General features: G+C 35.2%; 1 protein-coding gene across 1 annotated transcript in view; it reads right to left on the reverse strand.

The window, feature by feature from the left end:
• The window catches only part of LOC145693355 (uncharacterized), a 1,690,974-nt gene that overhangs the window by 608,216 nt on the left and 1,061,854 nt on the right, over window positions 1–20,904 (reverse strand). The window contains exon 19 of the mRNA XM_081769282.1: window positions 15,944–16,123. Coding sequence (XP_081625408.1) covers window positions 15,944–16,123 — 180 coding nt within the window. The remainder of the gene's footprint in view (window positions 1–15,943; window positions 16,124–20,904) is intronic.

Here is a 20,904-nt window from a genome sequence, read left to right on the forward strand (position 1 = left end):
CCCAGTGAAAACCCCTTCATTAATTTCTTAGAGTAATAAATGTTAGAAAAGAGTGCGTCTCTTTATGCAAAAATAAAGATGTACAAAATAATAATTATAGTGCAAATTTTAAAACTTGTAACCGTTAATAATAGGGAATTTGTGAATTGGAATTTTCATTTTAAGGTTTTTCAGCATGTTAATAATAAGGATAACTAAATTGCTTGTAATGAGGAGAATTCAAACTTTCAATTTTGTCCATATCAAATGGTATAGCACGTCCTTTGGAGACTACTGCACTGGATATTCTTGGCCCCTTCCGAAATAAAATCCTGGTTGCGCCACTGCGTACAATGAACATCTGCGATGAGCCATCGCGTTATGTAGTTGTAAATTCGTTGTTATTTGATAGTTTTTGCAAGCTATGATTTATCATTGGTCATTGGAAATTTGATGTCACAGCAAGCACAGGACGAAGAGAATATTTTATAATTATTATTGTATTGCCACACGGGGTGTCTAAAAAGTCCCCTGACATAGGATAACTCTGTTATTATCAGAGTTACAACAAAATGTAAGAGTAGTAACCGCCTCCAAATATGTTTTTCATAACAGTAACTTCATTCATTTATGTTGTGGGTCCAGGTAAATACTAACGTTGCATTTTAATGTAACATTGAGCGAATATAGAGTGTACAGACCAAAAGGCTTGTCCGATTGGAAAATTTCTTTCACTTTAGATTGAAAACATTATATTTGGAGACGGTTTCCCCTCCTACATTTTGTTGTAACTCTGATAATAAAAGAGTTACCGTATGTCATGGGAGTTTTGAGACACTCTGTGTAGTAGCTGAAACACTAAAAAAATAATAGCCAATAACTTTTTACTATGGAATGAACAGGACAGCTTACTGAAAATTGTAACACTAAACAATAATAACTTTTGACTGTGGAATGAACAGGACAGTTCTACTGAAATGAAAAACACTGCTGAAACAGTAAACAACTAATAATTTTAAGAAGTTAAGATTCTTTTCAGTTCAGATTATGAATTGCAGAGTTCCTGAATGACTTCGTTCACAGACACTAAATTTAACATGTCTCTTTCTATATTCATTAGTAAAAATGTGTCCAAAATGTCTTCACACAAACTAGCTCTGAGATTTGTTTACTCTCTAACTTTAACTTTGAGAAGCACCTTTCGCATGTCACTTGCGTGCATGGTAGAGACAACGCATGTTTGTATACAATGTATAAATTATTAAAACAACTAGACTGAGAGAAATTGGTACAAAATTTTCCATGCAAATGATGACAATTTTTACACAAGGTGTTTGCAGCATCATTATCACTCTTACCGTGAAACCCGTCCAAAGATGTTCCATCTCCCATAGCATGCTCAGACGCATAATCATCATCATCTTCTTATACTGATTCAGGGGGTCATCAAAAAACAGAACATTTTGTGACAAAGTGTAATACACGACAGAAAACTGCTGGAGCTCTTTGTATATTTCCTCCTGTTTTATATTTAGTTTTTTCGCAAGAACTCTGAAAGCTCCTGCAGACACACCATTCATCTTGATTTAAAAGTGCTTGAGATCCAGCATTTGAAGTTGTTTTGGCTGCTGAAATCTATCACTGACACATGTAACAGCTGTATTCAGAATTTTCGTTGAAGCTTTTTATTCTGAATAAATAAATCATTTTCACTTATAGTTAAGTTCTTTCTTATTTCATCTGCCGCAAGCTCTCCTGACATTTTCTTCTTCTTTAAGGTTCTTCGGGCGGAAAGTCTTTTTTCCATTCTTATCTCTACATCAGATTGCGCAAGCTGTTGATTTATTTTCACACAAAATACTTTTGTATTTTCGTAAAGCATTAAACGGACATCTTTGCCTCTATTTTCTTCTGAAGCTGCTGCTGAAAATTGTCTACAAGTCTCCAGGTTGTAAGATATGGACTATCTTACAACCTGGAGACTTGTAGCCAATTTGTAGAAAATACCGTGTGACAAATTCGACTTGTAGACAAAATGCCATGAGACTGCAGGTATTTTGAAACAGGTTCCGTTTCTGTAAACAAGTCCTGAAACACAGAGCACATCATTACAGTGTTAAATTCTGTCCATTTATTCAGCAAAGTTTAGCCTGAAATTTTGATTTCGCATTAAAACCCCTGTCCTGTACATCATCATTGAGGAACAATAAAAATGAAAGAAATCTGAATGATGATAGACTGTCGTCCTCGTCTTGGCTTCATGTTTCGTAGCGAAACTCGTTAGTGTCGACTACCGCACTCAGCGCCTTGTTTTTGCTCCACCATCGTGTTGCAACAACTTGCTGAACTTTTCGTAGTCTGTCATGTCCCTCATGGCTTGCATCAATGAGTTTCTTCCAAACATCCTCTCTTTTGTAGTATTCAGACAGAACACGGCACTGGTTTCGACCACACCAAATAAGTTTGCAGCTTCAGGAATCTACTCAGTCGAATCTGTCATAACCAAATTAAAAGCATGAGCCATGTATTGGGTGTAAATGATTTCAGGATTATCCTTCTCTAGTAATGCTTTAACTCCTTTATAGCATCCACTCAAGTTAGCAGCTCCATCAAAAGAGCAGCTTAAATAGCAGACATCAACCAAGTTACTTGTCTTGTAGTATCACTGTTCACGACAACTGCTAACAGCCGCTCAAATACTTGACCGTATATAACGTAGAGAATTTCTATAGTCAGCTGATTAAGCACTGAAACATCTTGGATAGAATCAACCATTATGCTGAAAATGTCCGCTTTCTTGGCGTCTTCCACTGTTTTCTCCTGCAATTTTGTAAACATTTTTGATAGAAAATACATTTTTAAAAATGCACTGTTTTTCCATTTTTAAGTTATCAAATACAGACCTACAAGATGTATTAACATCCATAAAAGATTTCTAGCGAGTTGTCAAAATGAGCGAGTGATGGGGCGTTTAAAATGTATTCTTTCAATTGTTCAAAGAGAACATCGTGCTTCTCCGTCCATTTAAATTTAGATTTAGATGTTACTAATTGTTGGAAAGGCTCAATTTTTATTGTAAAGTCTTTGATGTGTGCTCTAAGGTATGAAAATAGGCCGCTAAAGCTTTTGAGAATCCACTCAGTAGTCGGTTTCTTAAAATTTCGTATCTTCTTGGCTATCTTTGGAGATATTTTAATGGATTCCCCACCAGCAAGGTGTCCTAATACGTTAAGTTCCTGGTAGGCAATGTGTGTCTTCTTGGGTGATAACCGAAAATCGTGTTTCCTAAGCTTCTCTAATAATAATTCTTAATCCTGCAGGTGCTGTGGAAAATTATACGAACAAGTGACAAGGTCGTCGGCAAAACTTGTAATCCTACCAGGTAGTGTTGTAAATAGAAAAAAAAACGGTTCGTATTTTTTCAGAAATGTACGTTTTTTTTTTAGAAAAAAGCATTGCCTCTCGTTTTCTTCCATTTTTTTTTCAAATAGTCATTTGTAATCCATCTTACGTCTATTTAAGTATGAAATATTTTTATGTAGGTGTAATCACCGTAAAAGGCAACATAAATTAAACGCTAGATACTGATACGCTACAAATATTTTACAATTTACATGAATACCATACCTATTAACAATTCGGGTTTCAACAATTTTAATCAATATCAACTAAGAAATAAACGTAGAGATGAAATATTTTTTTTTTTCGTGAAAGCAGGCATTTAATAAGTTCGAAAATAATGTCACGAACAGTATAAAATTCCAATAACTTGTCTAAAGGTAAAAACTAATACTAATTTGCCTAATAGTATTTTTCTAAATTCATATATAAATAATTTGTCGACTAGATATATATGATATGCAGAGCCGGCTCTACCGTATATGCAACACGTGCATTTGCGTGGAGCGGCAAACTTGGATTGTCCGGCAAAATCTGTCATAAATATATTATTTAAATTAAATATTTCTTGTTGAAAACAGATTTCATGATGATGGTAGTTACATTTACTAAGCGTACCTTGTATTTTAATACTACATTCATAAATTATGTTTAGGTTGCATTAGTTTAAGGCCATATGGACAATGCTAAAGCAAATGGTCGAATAAATCCGAGCACAAATTGCTTGATTGTTGTCAAATACAAGAATTCAATTCTCGAATAGTAGTGAATATCTGTTCCATTTAGTAAGTTATCACAGTTTTGATATGAAACTAGTCTTGTTTTGTCAGAAACAAGTTCCTTATCATTGAAGATAGAAACAAGCTTTTTTTAAAAAAAAAATGTTAGATGTAGAAGAAAAATCAAGATATAAAGATAAAAGAGCTAGTTGCACTGGAATTGCAAACTGATACATTGAGATTGAAGCTCGATAGTGAATTCTATAAAAAGGACTACCATCTTTCCTCTGCAGGTGTGTTTGCTTTATCTTTCACTAACATAATAGATTAATATTTAAAGAAAAAAACAGTCACAATGGGATTGCAATCTTAGTAAGTATTTAAGCCTTTCTGAGTGCGACTGCACTTACCCTCACCTTTGTTGTTCATGCTGGAGTAGCATACTTAAAATAATGACTTTTAAGATTTGTTCTTTCTGGAGAAAGGGGGAGGCGGTAAATTATGCCAGCGCACAAGGCGACAGATTGACTAGGTCCGGCCCTGATGATATGCATTTAAAAAGCATGGATATAGGATGATTCAATTTGAAGTAATGCAGGGTGTTTCAAAATTAATATTAGGGTTTTGAAACATTGTAGTATCTATTACAATTAACTTACAATTATAAATATTGTATCAAATGAAAGAGCAACTCAAACAGTTTTGTACGCACGCATGTACATGCATTGTTTCTTCTGTCTGCCGTTAGAAAGAGCAAGTAGCAAAGATAGAAACTAGAGCAGAAAGCTTTTTGTGTTTTAATAAAGACTGAATCTGTACAGTGCAACCGTCTGTGTGAAGAATATTAAAGAGACGCTTGCAACTACGTCTTTATCGTTTGCAGTTGCTACAGGTCTAAAGCCTACAGACTACGGTTTACGTGCCAATTTCGCAAGTGAAATATTCCTGCATAACAATGAAGATTTTCTGGATCGTGTCGTCTTCAGTGATAAATCGACCTGTCACCTAAGAGCTAATGTGTATCCCTTTGGGGATCTTATGGTACATTTTGTACCATACGCGTTTTTCATGGTACATTGCGTTATTTCTCTTCTATTTGAGCTTTTTCGTCTGTTTTTTTTTTGTTTGTTTTTCAAGTCCAGAGACATTGTAGAAGACATTACGTATGGTTTCAGACCGTCCTGCGTCCAGACATGGGAGGTGATGACGTCATAATCTTAAAATGTATTTTTCCCCTTTTTAAGCCTATGTTCATTATTTTTTCGCGGGCTTATTTTTGAACGTAGAAAATTGAAATTTTGCACAAGCATTCAGTCCACCGAGTAGTGTTTACCAGATTTTTTGTTCCGATGTCAGTGCTAAAACAGGGGGGAACCAGAGGGGCAAAGGGGTAAAAAAAAAGGATATTTTTACCCCAAAAATCCCGTTTTTCGTCATTTTCCCGCCTCACATACATGATAGGACCACGTGAGTCATACCGTCTGAAAGGCCGTTCCATTCTGAAGAGAATGACGGTCGAATTATTATTCTAGGATAATTAGGGATGTCTCAGGGATTTTTTGAAAAATATACTTCTATATAGGGAAAAATGGGGCATTGTCGGTATATATATATATTTGGTGGGCTTATTTTTGAACGTAGAAGATTGAAATTTTGCACAAACATTTAGTCCACCGAGTAGTATTTACCAGATTTTTTGTTCCGATGTCAGCGTTAAAACAGGGGGGAACCAGAGGGGCAAAGGGTTAAAAAAGGGATATTTTTACCCCAAAAATCCCGTTTTTCGTCATTTTCCCGCCTCACATACACGATAGGACCATGTGAGTCATACCGTCTGAAAGGCCGTTCCATTCTGAAGAGAACGACGATCGAATTATTATTCTAGGGTAATTAGGGCCGTCTCAGTGAATTTTTATCCAAATATACTTCTGTATAGGGTAAAAGTGGGGCATGGTAGGGAAATTTTTTCTGGCGGGCCTATTTTTTCACGTAGAAGATTGAAATTTTGCACAAACATTCAGTCCACCGAGTAGTATTTACCAGAAGTTTTTTTCCGATTTCTGCGTAAAAACAGGGGGGGTTCAGAGGGTCAAAATTTGAAAAAAGAGAAATTTTGCCCCCAAAAATAATTTTTTTTCAGGAATTTCCCGCCTTAGATACATGGTGGAGACATGTGAATGGTACCGCCTGAAAGACAGTTCTATTCTGAAGAGAATGATTGGTGGATTATAGTCCTAGGGTAATTAGGGATGTCTCAGGAATTTTTTTCCCTGAGATCATAGTGTTTTATGGTGATTTGGGGCATTGTGGGAATTTTTGATAAAAATTCTCCCGCCCTTACTATTCAAGATAGAAACTTGAAATTTGGCACACACATTCAGTATATCAAGTTCTATTTATCAGATTTTTTAGATGGCTACGATGACACAGGGGGGAGGGGGTCCAGGGGGCCAAAGTTCGAGAAAAAAAAATTTCCCTCCAAGATTTTCACTTTGACATTTTTTTCCCGCTTCTGGTATACGGTATGAGCATGCAAGTGGTACCATTTGAAAGCCAGCTCCATTCTGAAGAGAATGAGGTATGAACCATGATCCTAGGATAAATAGTGACGATGCAGTAGCTGCTTGACTGAAAATCTCAAAAATAGCCCAAAAAGCCAAGAGCTCCTAAGGGATAATGTTTGTATTTCGCCGTCAGCAAATCCTCAGGAGATGGTACAGTTGAAACGAGACCCCTAAATTGAATGTGTTTTGTGCCATATGGCGTAAAGTTTATGCTCCATTCTCGCCTATCGACTAGATGTGTGCCGTTTGACGAATGAACCTGACATTGAACATTTGTAGCAAAGACTGTTTGAGGTGCTCTTTTACTTGATGCATTGCTTATAATTGTACGTAAAATGTAATAATACTACGAAGACTTAAAACCCCAAAATTTATTTTGAAACACCCTGCATTTCTCACCAACAGTGTTGGAACTAAGATGTAAAAAAGGAGAGAAAATTTTCCTTATAAAGTTATTGTTTACAACGATATTATTATTAGTCGAGACTATAACTACAACAACAACACGAGTTAGTAGTAAAAAAAATGTAATCAAATGTATACTCGGTGGTCCAGGTGGCGAAAGTGGCACACACGGGTGTGTAATTTGTTTAATTCGCTCCTGTGTGGACACAAATTAAGATATCGGGATATTATTCTTGCAAAATATGATTGCACTATAGTTTATCATACTAATTTCTTTTCCTTCTGGTGTCGAATTTCCTTCTCAAATTTCACCTCAGTCAAAAATTCGAGAATTTTCTAATTTCGAATTTTCTTTACTTCTTTTTTCCCTGTAGCTTCCTTCGTTGTAGAAAGACATCCTTAACACTTGTCAGGTAGATACCTCGGATGGATACATAACTGTTGACATCAATTGGACGGGCCTGCTCGCAGTGCTGCCAACTAGGAAAATTAAAATTCTCCTATATTTGGGCAAAAAAAATAGAAATTTTTGTTTATAAATCCGTACCTATACGTCCGAGTGCAAGTTAACTTACGCCAATCAAACATTTGTTCTTACTTAACAAACGCAAGTACAGATCGTTACAATGGGGTAATTAGGGGGCGCACGTAAAATTCGTATTAAGGTTCTAACCCCTAATTTTTCTAGTTTTTCTTTACTTTTCTGTTTAACGTAATATATTTTTGGTAATTAGAAGCTTTGTTCCTTAAATATCGCCATAATACTTATAGGATATACTAGTGGTGTACTAATGTTTAATTTAAGATAGTTTGCGTCTGTCTGGTACCAGTGTTGCCAGCTACAGAAAATTTTAATTTCAGATTTTAGGGGCAAATTTTGGAAAAATCATATGTTTTGTCTAATATTTCCCTCTTGTTGGCTATATGGGACCAAACGTACCAGTATCTGGAAGTCTCATCTTTGCACTACACAACGCACTATAGAAAGTTTCAATAGGATAATTAGGGGAAGTACAGTTTAGATTTACAGTAGACCTTGTTCTCTAATTGGAAAGATAACTGTGATTTTTTTAAAGGTAGAATGAGATATTTTTTATTGACATGCTTACTTTATTAGACATCGTAACAATACCTGTAGGATATATTAGAAATATACCAAAGCGTATTTTAAGTTTGTGTGTGTGTCTGATAGTAGTGTTGCCAGCTACAGAAAATTTTAATTCCAGATTTTAGGGGCAAATTTTGGAAAAAATTCCCTTTTTTATTTCTATTATTTCCTTCTTGTTGGCTACATTCGGACAATCGTACCATTGTCTAACAGCCTCATCCTTAGCCTACACAGCGCACCACAAAAAGTTTCACTAGAATAATTAGGGGAAGTACAGTTGAGATTTATAATAAACCATATTCTGGAAATGGTAAGAAAATGGTGAATTTCTGAGGTATAATGAGATTTTTTAAAATTTCATACTTTGTTATATATCGCCATAATACTTATAGGATATACTAGTGGTGTACTATTGTTTAATTTAAGATAGTTTGCGTCTGTCTGGTAGCAGTGTTGCCAGCTACAGAAAATTTTAATTTCAGATTTTAGGGGCAAATTTTGGAAAAATCATATGTTTTGTCTAATATTTCCCTCTTGTTGGCTATATGGGACCAAACGTACCAGTATCTGGAAGTCTCGTTTTTGCACTACACAACGCACTATAGAAAGTTTCAATAGGATAATTAGGGGAAGTACAGTTTAGATTTACAGTAGACCTTGTTCTCTAATTGGAAAGATAACTGTGATTTTTTTAAAGATAGAATGAGATATTTTTTATTGACATGCTTACTTTATTAGATATCGTAACAATACCTGTAGGATATATTAGAAATATACCAAAGCGTATTTTAAGTTTGTGTGTGTGTCTGATAGTAGTGTTACCAGCTACAGAAAATTTTAATTCCAGATTTTAGGGGCAAATTTTGGAAAAAATTCCCTTTTTTATTTCTATTATTTCCTTCTTGTTGGCTACATTCGGACAATCGTACCATTGTCTAACAGCCTCATCCTTAGCCTACACAGCGCACCACAAAAAGTTTCACTAGAATAATTAGGGGAAGTACAGTTGAGATTTATAATAAACCATATTCTGGAAATGGTAAGAAAATGGTGAATTTCTGAGGTATAATGAGATTTTTTAAAATTTCATACTTTGTTATATATCGCCATGATACTTGTAGGATATATTCTTGGAGTGCTACGGTTTATTTTCAGATAGCTTTCGTCTGTCTGATGGCAGCGTTTCCAGCCAAAACAATTAATTCCCGCTATTAGGTGAAAAATTCGGAAAATTTCCCTTTTCCCCTCTCTTATTACCCTCTTACTTGTTACATTGAAACAAACGTACCACTAACTGAAAGCTTCCTCTTTGCCCTACACAACGCACCATAAAAAGTTTCAATAGGATTATTAGAGAAGCTGTAGCCCCGGCATATTTGATTTTTGCTTCTGAGGCGTAAAAAGTGTCAAAATTTCATGTGTATGACAGAATTTTTTCTTTCCCTCTTTGAATGGAAGCCAGCGACTTCAGGATTTCACTGTACCTTGTCAACACACCAAAGATTTGTTTATGTGACTTAAACCCATATAGTAGCAGTGGTGCTAGATACAAAAAATTTTGAAATTCGGTCAGGGAATTTTTTGTAAATTTTCACCCCTACATTTCCCTCAATAATTTCCCACTCGTTGACAACACTGCAATGCAACTTACACCAAAAAATAGCCACATCCATTTTCTAACAATCCAAGGCCTTAACCATATCAATCGAATGAATAGTTTTTGAGCAATAAGTCACTAACTGGAAACGTCGGAAAACGCCAAAAATGATCTGGGGCCGAAAGGAATAATCACACAATTTTGCTCGTATAGGTACAAATAAACAAACGATTTGTAAGTTACGAGGGCTTCGACTCAAGTTCTGTTGATTATTTCAATAATTTGCAACATAAATCAATAAATAATAGTTGCCAGAAAAAACAGACATTTGAAAAAAGATGAAAAAGAACGATGTTTTTTATTGAAAAAAACTTCACAGAGAAAAACTGTTTTTTTTTACAACACTACTACCACGTAGTCCTTCCAAAATCATTCTCGTGGCTATGGACAAGCTCTGACTTGATGTACAATGGCCCATCGTACACCTAAAAAATTCCTATGATTTTCTACTGTGATTGAGCTCGAGAGTCACATATTTACGGCTCTTAGGATGCAACAAGATTTGGAAGTAGGAATTCGAGAGATCGACAGTTGTTATGAAGGTTTTCCCCTTTATAGAGCTTAGAACGTCTTCTGTTGATTGAAATGATATTGATAAATATTTGGTATAACTGTTACATTTGTAGGTTGAGAACTATTCGAAATGCTTTCGATTTAGGCTTCTTGAGCAGAAGAAGTGAAGAAAATTCATTATTGTCAGTAGGCCTGATTATTTTTGCTTTGATAAGGTCTTGAATCTGTTTATCAACTTGACTTCTAATATGTAATAGAATCGGTGGAGAACGGTCATGGAATACGGCAGATTTAGAAATCCTAATTTTATGAACGTAACCCCTAAAATATCGGATGTCATCAGGGGCATACGTGGAAACGTCTCTATATTTAAATAATCAATCATAAACTGCTTGTTTTTGCTTTCTGTCCAGGTCGAAGAGCTCAACGTCAAAGAGCTCTTTAATGAAAAGTCTTTTTCTGTATTTTAGGCGTTCTTCCGTTTCTTTTGTCTTAAATTGACACACTTTTTCTAAAAAATTTGCTTCTTCTAAGGCGATAAAAGAGATTTCGTACCCTTCCTTGAGAACCGCCACTGGTGTGTTCTTTTTATAGTGATGCTGTTGGCATTGGGATTTGAAATTAGAATTGTCATTGTGTTAGCTTCCATCTTCTGATCAAGGGCATTTAACCTATGCTTTTCGTGTATTCCAGGAAGCAATGATACATAGACGAATTCTTTGTCAGCTATTTTTTTTCTTTCCTGCCACTTGTATATATGTATGAGAACGTGGAGGTAAAGTTATTTGCTTAGTCACGTATAAACAGTTGTGGTCTGTTTGCGATACTACCTGAGTCGTAAAAGCTGAAAGTGTATTTTCTTTGCTCTCAAGTGGTAGGTGTGGTTTTCTTGGAGCTTTAAAGAAGAATATTGTATTCTTGTTTAAATCGATGGTGGAATGCGGACGTTGGAGAAAGTCGATTCCTATAATTATTGGCATTGTCTTGTCAATTACTCTAAAATAATGAGTAAATGTTATTTGACCCATTTTAAATTTTATGAGTGCTATTTGGTTCAAACAAATATTATTTCCCGAGATTCCTTTTACTATTGTTTGGAACGGAATTAAACATGTCACAGGGGGTACGGCTTTGGCTGGCCAGAGGGATACCGTACTTCCTGTCAATTGTCGCATTCTGAGGGCCTGATTTAGATTTAATTGTTAAATGCGACCTGTTACTTTCGTCCTCTAATGCAATATTTTCCCCGTCTTTCTGCTAATTGTCCTGATTGTTCTTTTATTACAGAAATTTCGTAGTTTTTGTCAGTTTCTCTTTGGTCTCCCTGTTCCGAGTGATGATGACTGTCGGCTTCCTTGCCAAGAGGCTGCCTTATGCGTTTTTTTGACGCTTGTAACAAATAGATGCACCATGCCCCAGCTACCGGCATATTGCGCATACCAAAATTTGATCTTCCGTGGGGTAGCCTGCTGATTGTGCTCGTAGTGGGGAACGGTCTTAGGTTCTTGACTTGCGGTTTGAAAGTTTTGAGGGTTGGGTTGAGAGACCGCTATGGAAGGATTAATTTGTTGTTGATATGAAGGTACATAGCTATTCAACGATTGTGTGACTGGTTGTGTTTGTATAGGATAGGTATGGTGATATAACTGTTGTCCAGAATATATTCTCTTTGGTTCGGTTGGTAATCCATAGGATCTATTTTGCGGGTTAGGTATATGATTCTGGCCGTATAACATGTGTAATTTTTGTGATAGCTCTGCATGCTCTCTTTTTTCTTAGGTCATGGCGGCTTCCAAAGTGTTTCATTTAGTCTGTAGAGCTTCTACCGTTGCAAACCTTTCTATTGCTATCTTATTAAGGAAATCCCTCTGCAATCCCAAGGATAAATGATGGTTCTTTTGTTTTTCAGTCGCTTCCGGTATTAACTGACTTATTGCTCGGTGCTTACGTAGAAAGTAATGAGTCTATGGACTCATCCATTCCCTGTTGAACCTCGAACAATTCCTGTTCTGCTTTATATGATGGGACCTTTGGCCTACATAATGCTACTAACTTAGATTTCAAATCGTCATAGGACATCCTATCAAATTCATTTTTGTTTTTAAGCTCTAACACGAGATCTAGTGCTGTGTCTTGTAAATATATTGGTAGAATTTTCTTCTTCTTGGCCGGTGACCATGACTGCATGGTTGCCATATGGTCGAATAGCATAAAAATCCTGTCCGGGTTCCCGTGCACGTGTTCCGCATACTTAGTTAAATGCGGCAAGTTAAAGAATATATTAGATGCACTCTCTGTCATATTTGTGTTATTCTCTCCTGATCTGTATGTTTGCTTATTTGTTCTAGTTACCGGCATAAATCGCACTTAAGGAAAGTAAGAGAAAAAAGGGAGGGAGGGAGTTTATATAAACTTTAGTTGAATTTTGATAGCAAAACTTAGATAAATTTTGATACTGACCTTCTGAATGTTAAAAAGTTAATAAAAAGAGCGTCCCGTACAAACTCCGGTGCCTATCACCATGTAATGACTTTGGTAGAGTCAACAATGGACCGAGATTTATCCTCTTCACCAATTTATTATAAAATTTGTTAAATACAAAATGTCTTTGATTGCAGAGAGTAAAATAGTGTCCCTCTTGTTATTATCCAGATGAGAGGAAATAGGTGTTTGTACGGTGCCCCTTCTCTCAAGGCAGTCTCCAAGGCACCTGCAGGTTCTGGTGTGTCTTGAAGGATAACCACTTCAGCTCAAGGCCGCTTCGCGAGGCTTGGTTGTAATAAGGACCCCTAGTTCAGTGCGACCTCGAGTAAGGATAGGTGTACCCCTAGTCCAGTGCGAGGTGGTGTAGATGATTTGCTCAGTTGGACGACTGATGCTGGGTCCCTCGGTGGTCCAACTTTTATCTGTCCTCTTCGGATCGTTCCGTGAGGTTGAGGTCCGTCTTCTTTCGGCGATCCTCGGTGCCTTTCGTGTCGGCTCTTCTGTTTATAATCAATAGCACGTGTAGAGTTGACATGTGCTCTTGTTCTGATGTGGGGATCCTTACAATATTGTTTCTCCCATTCAGATAGGCCCGTTTACACGGGAAGCAGCCCCCTATTTTTTTTACTGATCCCTAAAATTTTCATGCTTGCAAATAAACTATAATACGGTAATGAACTATAAAATGATTGGATTAGCCCCCCTAATTTCTACCGGGCCCCCTACATTTTTGGGGTGGCTACAAGACTGCCCTAACCTCTGAGGTCTGGTTACGGTGGTACATTTGCAAAAGATTATATCCTGAAAGTATTGCATTTTGTAATCTGAGGTTCACAGGTAAAAAAAAAAGGTCATAAGAGCAAACGTTAGAAGAGTTCAGCCTTGATAAGTTTCGTTCACTCACTGGAACAAAATATTTTGTTCATTACTCGTCATGACATCACAAACATTCATTATCAAAGGATACAGTGGATCAATAGTGGAGCACTCACCTCTGGAGTGAGCGGTAACTGGTTCAAATTCAAGCCATATGCATTTGTGGTGGACAACATCGTGTCTGTGGGTTTTCTTGCGATTCGGACGTTTCCTCTTACATGACCGTTCCACTGATTCTTTTATAATCATTCACTTTCATTAATCATCCGTCCCCCTTTGCCTACAGGATATGTTCGTGGAACATAAAAGTAGAAATTTCATTTTACTTTACTCAGTAATAAGCCACTGTAATAGTTTGTTATCATTACTGTGAGACCATATCTGTTTATTTGTTGCTTTAAATATTAACTCATGTGTTCAAAATCCTTCAGTCAATTTGTAAATGTTCAAACGGACTAATATAAACAATTTACGAGTATGTTCCATGGGCTAAAGAAAACGACAGCAACCACGAAAATATTATGATGAAATAATATTGCTAACGTGCGAAGTAGTTCGATAATAGCACTGGTAAATTATCAGAATGCTCATGAACATAATTATCATCATAAGTTTGTGTGTCCTGTTGAGCTCAATACAGAATTTAGATTATTTTTACTTGGAGAAATGTTTTTTAATGTATTAATTTTCTTGGGCTTCCCCCTGAGCGCATAACTATTGAATCCACGATGAACTTGCATATAAGAAATTAGCACTCGACTATCAAATAATTATGCGTTGATTTTTTTCTTAAGAATGAATAAAATTCGCTTCGTAAGGTCAGTCGGTAACCGAAGCATGAGAATATTAATTAGTTTCTTACCTCAGGCTGCAAACAATGTCAATAATATAGTAAATCAGTACACTTCATCTCTGTCCTAAGATATTCAAGTGTATTCAACTAATTGGTAATAAATAAATAAATAAATAAATAAAAGCCATTGAAAGCAGAACATTTAATATTACCTGCCTAACAGTATGGGAACAAAGGTGTGTGTGCGAGCTGTGGTTTCTTGGAAAATATATCCGATCATGCTGAACGGGTAACAATTAGAGGAGTCATGTATGTTAGGAAGTTTTCTGAGGCCAGCAAAGCGAAACAAGAGGCATGTAGAACAGGCGAATAAGAAAGTAAAGAGAGAGAGAGAAGAGTTTAAGCGTTCTTAATGTTAGTAAAATTGTAAATCATGAAAAATTACAATAATTACAATAATTTATTTTTTATGTATCGAAAAAATGTAAGTAGTAGATCCTGATAAAAACTATTAAAATAATAATAATAATAATAATAATAATAATAATAATAATAATAATAATAATAATAATGCCAACAATGGTTAAAGTGATTTACTGACGTTAACTCGGAAGAAAAAATCTTTTCCGTTGTCAAATGCATCTGATATTTGCCACATAGTGTTTGTTGTTTGTATTTTTCTCAAAATAAATTCACGAGAAAAACTAAATCGTATAATAAAAATGTATAAATAAATAAATAAATAAATAAATAGCTTGCTTTCTAAATAAATCTTAAATTATGTTACTTTCCTTATTCTTTGTGTTATTAGCAACGGCGTACACATTTGATAAACATGCATCGTATCTTTCGCTAAGCCGTTTCCTTAGCGGCGCAGACCTTTTCCCCTGTACCGATGTGTGACGTACAAACATGGTGGTCGTTGTTTTAAGCGCACGAGTAGCAGGCCGGAATTCAATCGCAAATTTCGACTGGTTAGAATCGTCGCATGAGCGAAAGGAACTGTTCTCCGTGATCAGCTATCTCTGAAGTATTTTTAGAGCAATAAAAAAAGATCAGTGGAAATGTCCATTCCTGAATTCTCTGAAATCTGCCTGGTTTTGTGTACTGTTTTTGCTCCAAAAGGAGGTTATTCCGGTTATTAGACAAGTAATTTCAATTATGTGATTCGACTGTGTGCCTGAAGTAACAACATGGGAGGGAAACGACGTGAATTATATTTCAAAATACTTTAACATAACACATCCATCACACCTCATACATTACATATTTGTATAATGGAATTAAGGAAAATAAAAAAAAAGTACCAAAAGATGGATTTGAAACCAAGCATACCCAGTAGAAAATGAGAACGGTGTCGTTCGATTTATACTTTTGTTAAGGTGCACTTAATTTATTTTCTAAATAATTATTGTCAAATTGTAATTTATTGTTATTAATTGTTACCTGGAATGCCCATGGACCCACGATCCCCTTCAGGTCCTGGTAAACCTCGAAGTCCCGATCTTCCGTCTCTTCCAGGGAAACCTGGTGGTCCTGTTTCTCCATCTGGCCCTCTCCTACCTGGTTGTCCTGGCTCTCCTCTAAGTCCTTTCAAACCAGGATCTCCGTGAGGACCATTTTCTCCTGGTAGGTAAACAACGAATAAGCCCAAGTAAGTGCACTCTCTTGACACATTTGTATTTATTAGCACAAATAATGTAGCTCGCAAAGCAAATACGGAATAACTGATGGAAGTTAAGGTATAAAGTAAAATAATTGTTGAAGAGTAAATTCTTCGTAAAGTATTTGATTTAATGGTTCTAATAGTAAATATCTATTCCCTTATTGTAATATATTGAAATAAGTAAAGATACATTAAATAAATCAATATTTTCCAATATTATTTAAGTAATGCAGAAGAAAGCCAGTTGGGAGGTAAGCGTTGCAACAGAACACAATAAAGGAAAGAAATGATTATTTTACTTTCCTTGTATATAAATCTAAGAGTATTAGCAAGAAACAAAACAATATGTAACTCTAATAATCATTATAATTATCTAAGCTCACTAATAATAGTAAGCATTGAAGTTCAAAAAAAATATATTGTTGTTATGTTTCTTTTTCATTCAATATCTTAAACTTCAAACATAATAGGTTGAAAGATCGACTCTGTTCACAACAGAAGCTGATTACCTTGAATCAATTCTGTAATTTTACAATTATTAATTTAAATGAATAACTACAAAATAGTTAATCGCTTCTTTTAACAAATGTATACTTACAATGGATTAATTTTCAAAATATTGTTTTTTATTGTTAACATACTTTATTAGCATAATACAAAATAATAATAATAATAATAATAATAATAATAATAATAATAATAATAATAATTATTATTATTATTATTATTATTATTATTATTATTATTATTATTATTATTATTATGACTGTTTACAGTTAAAATCTATTTTCAGCACCGAGATTATATGCGACGTGGACTTACAGCTAACGTGAATCAGAACCACCATCATTGTTCAAGTTTCAATGCCCTTCCTCCGGGAGTCGAACCAGTGACTCCGTGCAATTTAACTACCAAAACAGCGGGAAGGGCTAACACCAAATTAGATATCACAGATTATTAATATGTGAGAAAGCAATAACTTAAGTAAGAAGAATTGGGACGATCTTAAATCACAAACTTACACAGAAACATTTCATTATTAGTTATGCTGAAATATCAACAGTTAGCTTCATCAGAAAAGTTTGCATCTGGTAAATCATTCTCTTAAACTTTTATGCATTAGGTTATAACCTCACTCAATCTTAGGTATGTGAGAAGTGAATGATTTAATGTTAAAACATTACATATACAAAAGTATCACCTTACTGTCATTAAAGATATCTTTAGTGCGTCTAGGGATTAGAAATGACATTTCTAGGCTCCCGACATCTGTGATCATGTTAGCCCGTCACGTATTCTGGGCCCTCGGCGATCACAATCATCTGCGACCTATATCTTAGGTACCATCCTAATATTTGCTTGGTGTTAACAAATAAAACTGACGAAAAGCTTCACTTTGGATGGTTACTGAAAAGGCTCTTACACCTTTTTATTGTTTGTCGTAGCCAACAAACTTGTTATGGTAAAAAAAAATTATTTCTATGTAAGTATATTTACGTGACGTTATCAGAATTATTCGTCACAACCTTTCGGTTCTCAACATTATTATTATATTGCGTCTCTTTCCTTCCGGCTTATGACAATTACTCACTACCCCACAGGGAACACCAGCACGGATCCGCTGTGCACTAGACTCTCATGACAATTGCCTTGGACTTGATATCGAGAATGCGCGGTGAGACTGATAAGCTCCAGCGGATCCTTACACAGTAGTGTTGCCACAGAAAATAAACACAACACAATAATGCCAAGATAAGGGAACCAACAATCATAAGACGGTCTAGTGGTTAGCTTGACAAGTACAAGCAACAGAATGAACCATTCTTATCTGTGACTACTACACTTATAGCTACCATGCATTACATAATATTTAACTGAAAACATTTGGAATTAAACGTTTTGTATTTTTCATCTATTTATTTGATAATAAAATAAAAACATACTGAAGGTTCACATATTTTACAAACAGTTAAAACTTATTGTTGTATTATCAAGTCCTTAATATGCCCCAAATCACGTCTTTACAGAGACTTCCCACGCGGAACACGAAAATCGAAGTAACTTAAAGTTTGTTGTTGGTAACTTTTCAAAATACAATGCTAATTTTTCACTGTTGTTACGTCTATCTATCACAAGTGGAATTTCGGGCGTACTTTCAGTTGAACTCGTCTTATATGAAAACTTATTCTTCGTTCTTACGAGCAAATGATATGCGTGTGTTCTCGCTGTTGTGGCTAAATGTCCACTCATGGTTAACAGAGTAGTATAGTTGGGGTATATGGAAAACTAGACGTTGATTGGCTGTTGATTTTACTTCACCATAGGAGCAAAGTGAGAGAAACCTACAGCCACAGACAGATTATGCTTGGTGTTTGCAGAAGAAATAATTATGTTAATCGCTGCGTACTTTTCTTTTCGATTAATTGTTTGTTTTGGGCTTCATTTTAGTTGATATTTTCTTTAGGCTCAAGTTGATTTTTGGATGTTATTATTTGTATTTATGTACTTCATATAATGAACATTCTAGTTCTCACCGCAGGTTAATAGCTCATGCATATTATTTTATAGATATTTTTCACTTAATTTTGCGATTATCTTAATTTTACCTCTTTTTACTGAACGTTAACTTGCAGCCATTCACATAATTGAACATCAGCTCGAATTATTATTATTATTATTATTATTATTATTATTATTATTATTATTATTATTATTATTATTATTATTATTATTATTATTATTATTATTTTGTCACCCATTTCTATCACTGAATGTAGACCACTTGCGGCGCAGATTTCTGTATAAGCTGGGGTAGGGGGCTTCAATTATGTGTGTTTCATTGTGATATAAGCAAGCAAAGAGTCAAACAAATATTGTATATTCAGATTTTAGGAGGAAGGTCCAATCAAACTTTTGCTTGACGGGCTCCCGCAGTGCCCCAGAATTGGCACCCATAGAGACCACCACGTGACACAGAAGCTATTCCCAACTCTCAGATGCTTTATCTAATTGGGAGGTAATACCTCTCTTTAGTACCCACTAACGTGTCGTATTTTCTTCGTCATAGAGCGTTGCATAAAGCAAGATATGGAAACCTTTTCATGGTTTCATACGTTGGAACACACAGTGGAAGTTGAGACGTTGAAGTGGTCATTCCTTCGACACTAGTATAGGAGGCACACATATAGCTATGTTCTATTTAGAAATTTTATGTTAATTTCACGCAAAATTTTTGCATAATATTAGAATAATTTACATATTTATATGTTAATTAAGAGTATATAAGTTAGTTTAGGATAGAAGTATTTTTCTTTTCATGTATTCTTGGAATTATGCATAGGATTATGCATATATATATATATATATATATATATATATGTATGTGTGTGTGTGTGTGTGTGTGTGTGTGTGTGTAATGTTAGGTTAATTAGTATATAAAATAGGTGAATTAAACATTTTTATTTGGGATATAAAAATATATGTAGGAAAGAAAACTTAACTTGGAAAAGCTCCACTGAGTTTAAAAAAAAGAAAGAAAAAATGTTCCGTAGCAGTTAAAAGCTGTGTACGTGCACCCAGGATTGCTATCTAAAGTTAAAAAAGAATTGTGGTATGAGAGAAATTTTATCTAGGTCATATATTTAAATCATACTTCTAACTTAGTTAGGTAGAAGTGAGCAGAGTTGCTAATGTTGCTGCAGATAGTGCCCTGGAGACATAGATCCTACCCCATTACCTTTGTGTATTTCTGCTCAGATATTTTAGCAAGTGGGTTTGAAGTCTTGGGAACAATAAGGTGTTATTTTTTTTTTTAAAGTGACCATTTTTCACACTAGAAACTTCGATAGCTTGGGTTAGATCCCGACAGCAAAACCAGCCTATATTTTTTTTTTCAAAGCGCGGTTTCGACAGTGAAGAGCTCCTGCTCTTCCTGCGAGTGGGTTTTCCCCCCATTGAAAATTATGAATGCATCACATCCTAGCATTATTACATATTTAGAATTGTAGAAATGTAAGATAAGATGTAATTTTGGTCAGAAAAGATGTTTTCGTTGTTACCTTAACTTTAAAACAAAAGCTTATCACTTTACTGTGCTTGGTGTTGACATTCCTGTAATTGAGACGACAGCGATACGCAGTACCGTGAATGTTATAGCAGCCGATATGTGTATATTTACTGATTATTAATTCTAAATTGAATGTCACTGCTGGAATCCTATGTAAATATAATCAGAGGAATATTAGGTACAATGTAATATAGAATATATTGTTGATTCATGATAATTATTGTGAAAAAAAGTGAAAAACCAAGAACAAGTGTGTGTGTGTGGAGGTTGCGAGACATCACCACCAGAGTACTCTGGCGATGTAAACAAAAGCACATGGACTGGTTCGGCAAGGAAGGTTGTTTACAAAGAAAATGTACAGTGACGCCGGGGAAAACAATACGAAAACAAGTATTCAACATTTGAATAACAAAGTGTATGATACACCGTTTAAAAGCTTAGTATTTCCTCTATTCGGTGGTCAAACTCAATATAGATGACAAGCAATAATAATTTAAGAATAAATGAAAGATTACATGAAAGTGTACTACCCAGACATTTTAGCGACAAAACCATTAGGGTCCGCGAAAAGGGACTATACATTGAATTTTGGGTAGGTCAGGAGTGAGCCTTTCAAAATCATGTTCTTTCCTCTGAAAGAAAACTGTTTGACAGGGAAGGAGCGAGTTAGTTGGT

This window comes from Thermobia domestica, chromosome 8 (assembly GCF_964235325.1).
Source record: "Thermobia domestica chromosome 8, izTheDome1.hap1.1, whole genome shotgun sequence".
Classification (NCBI taxonomy): domain Eukaryota; kingdom Metazoa; phylum Arthropoda; class Insecta; order Zygentoma; family Lepismatidae; genus Thermobia; species Thermobia domestica.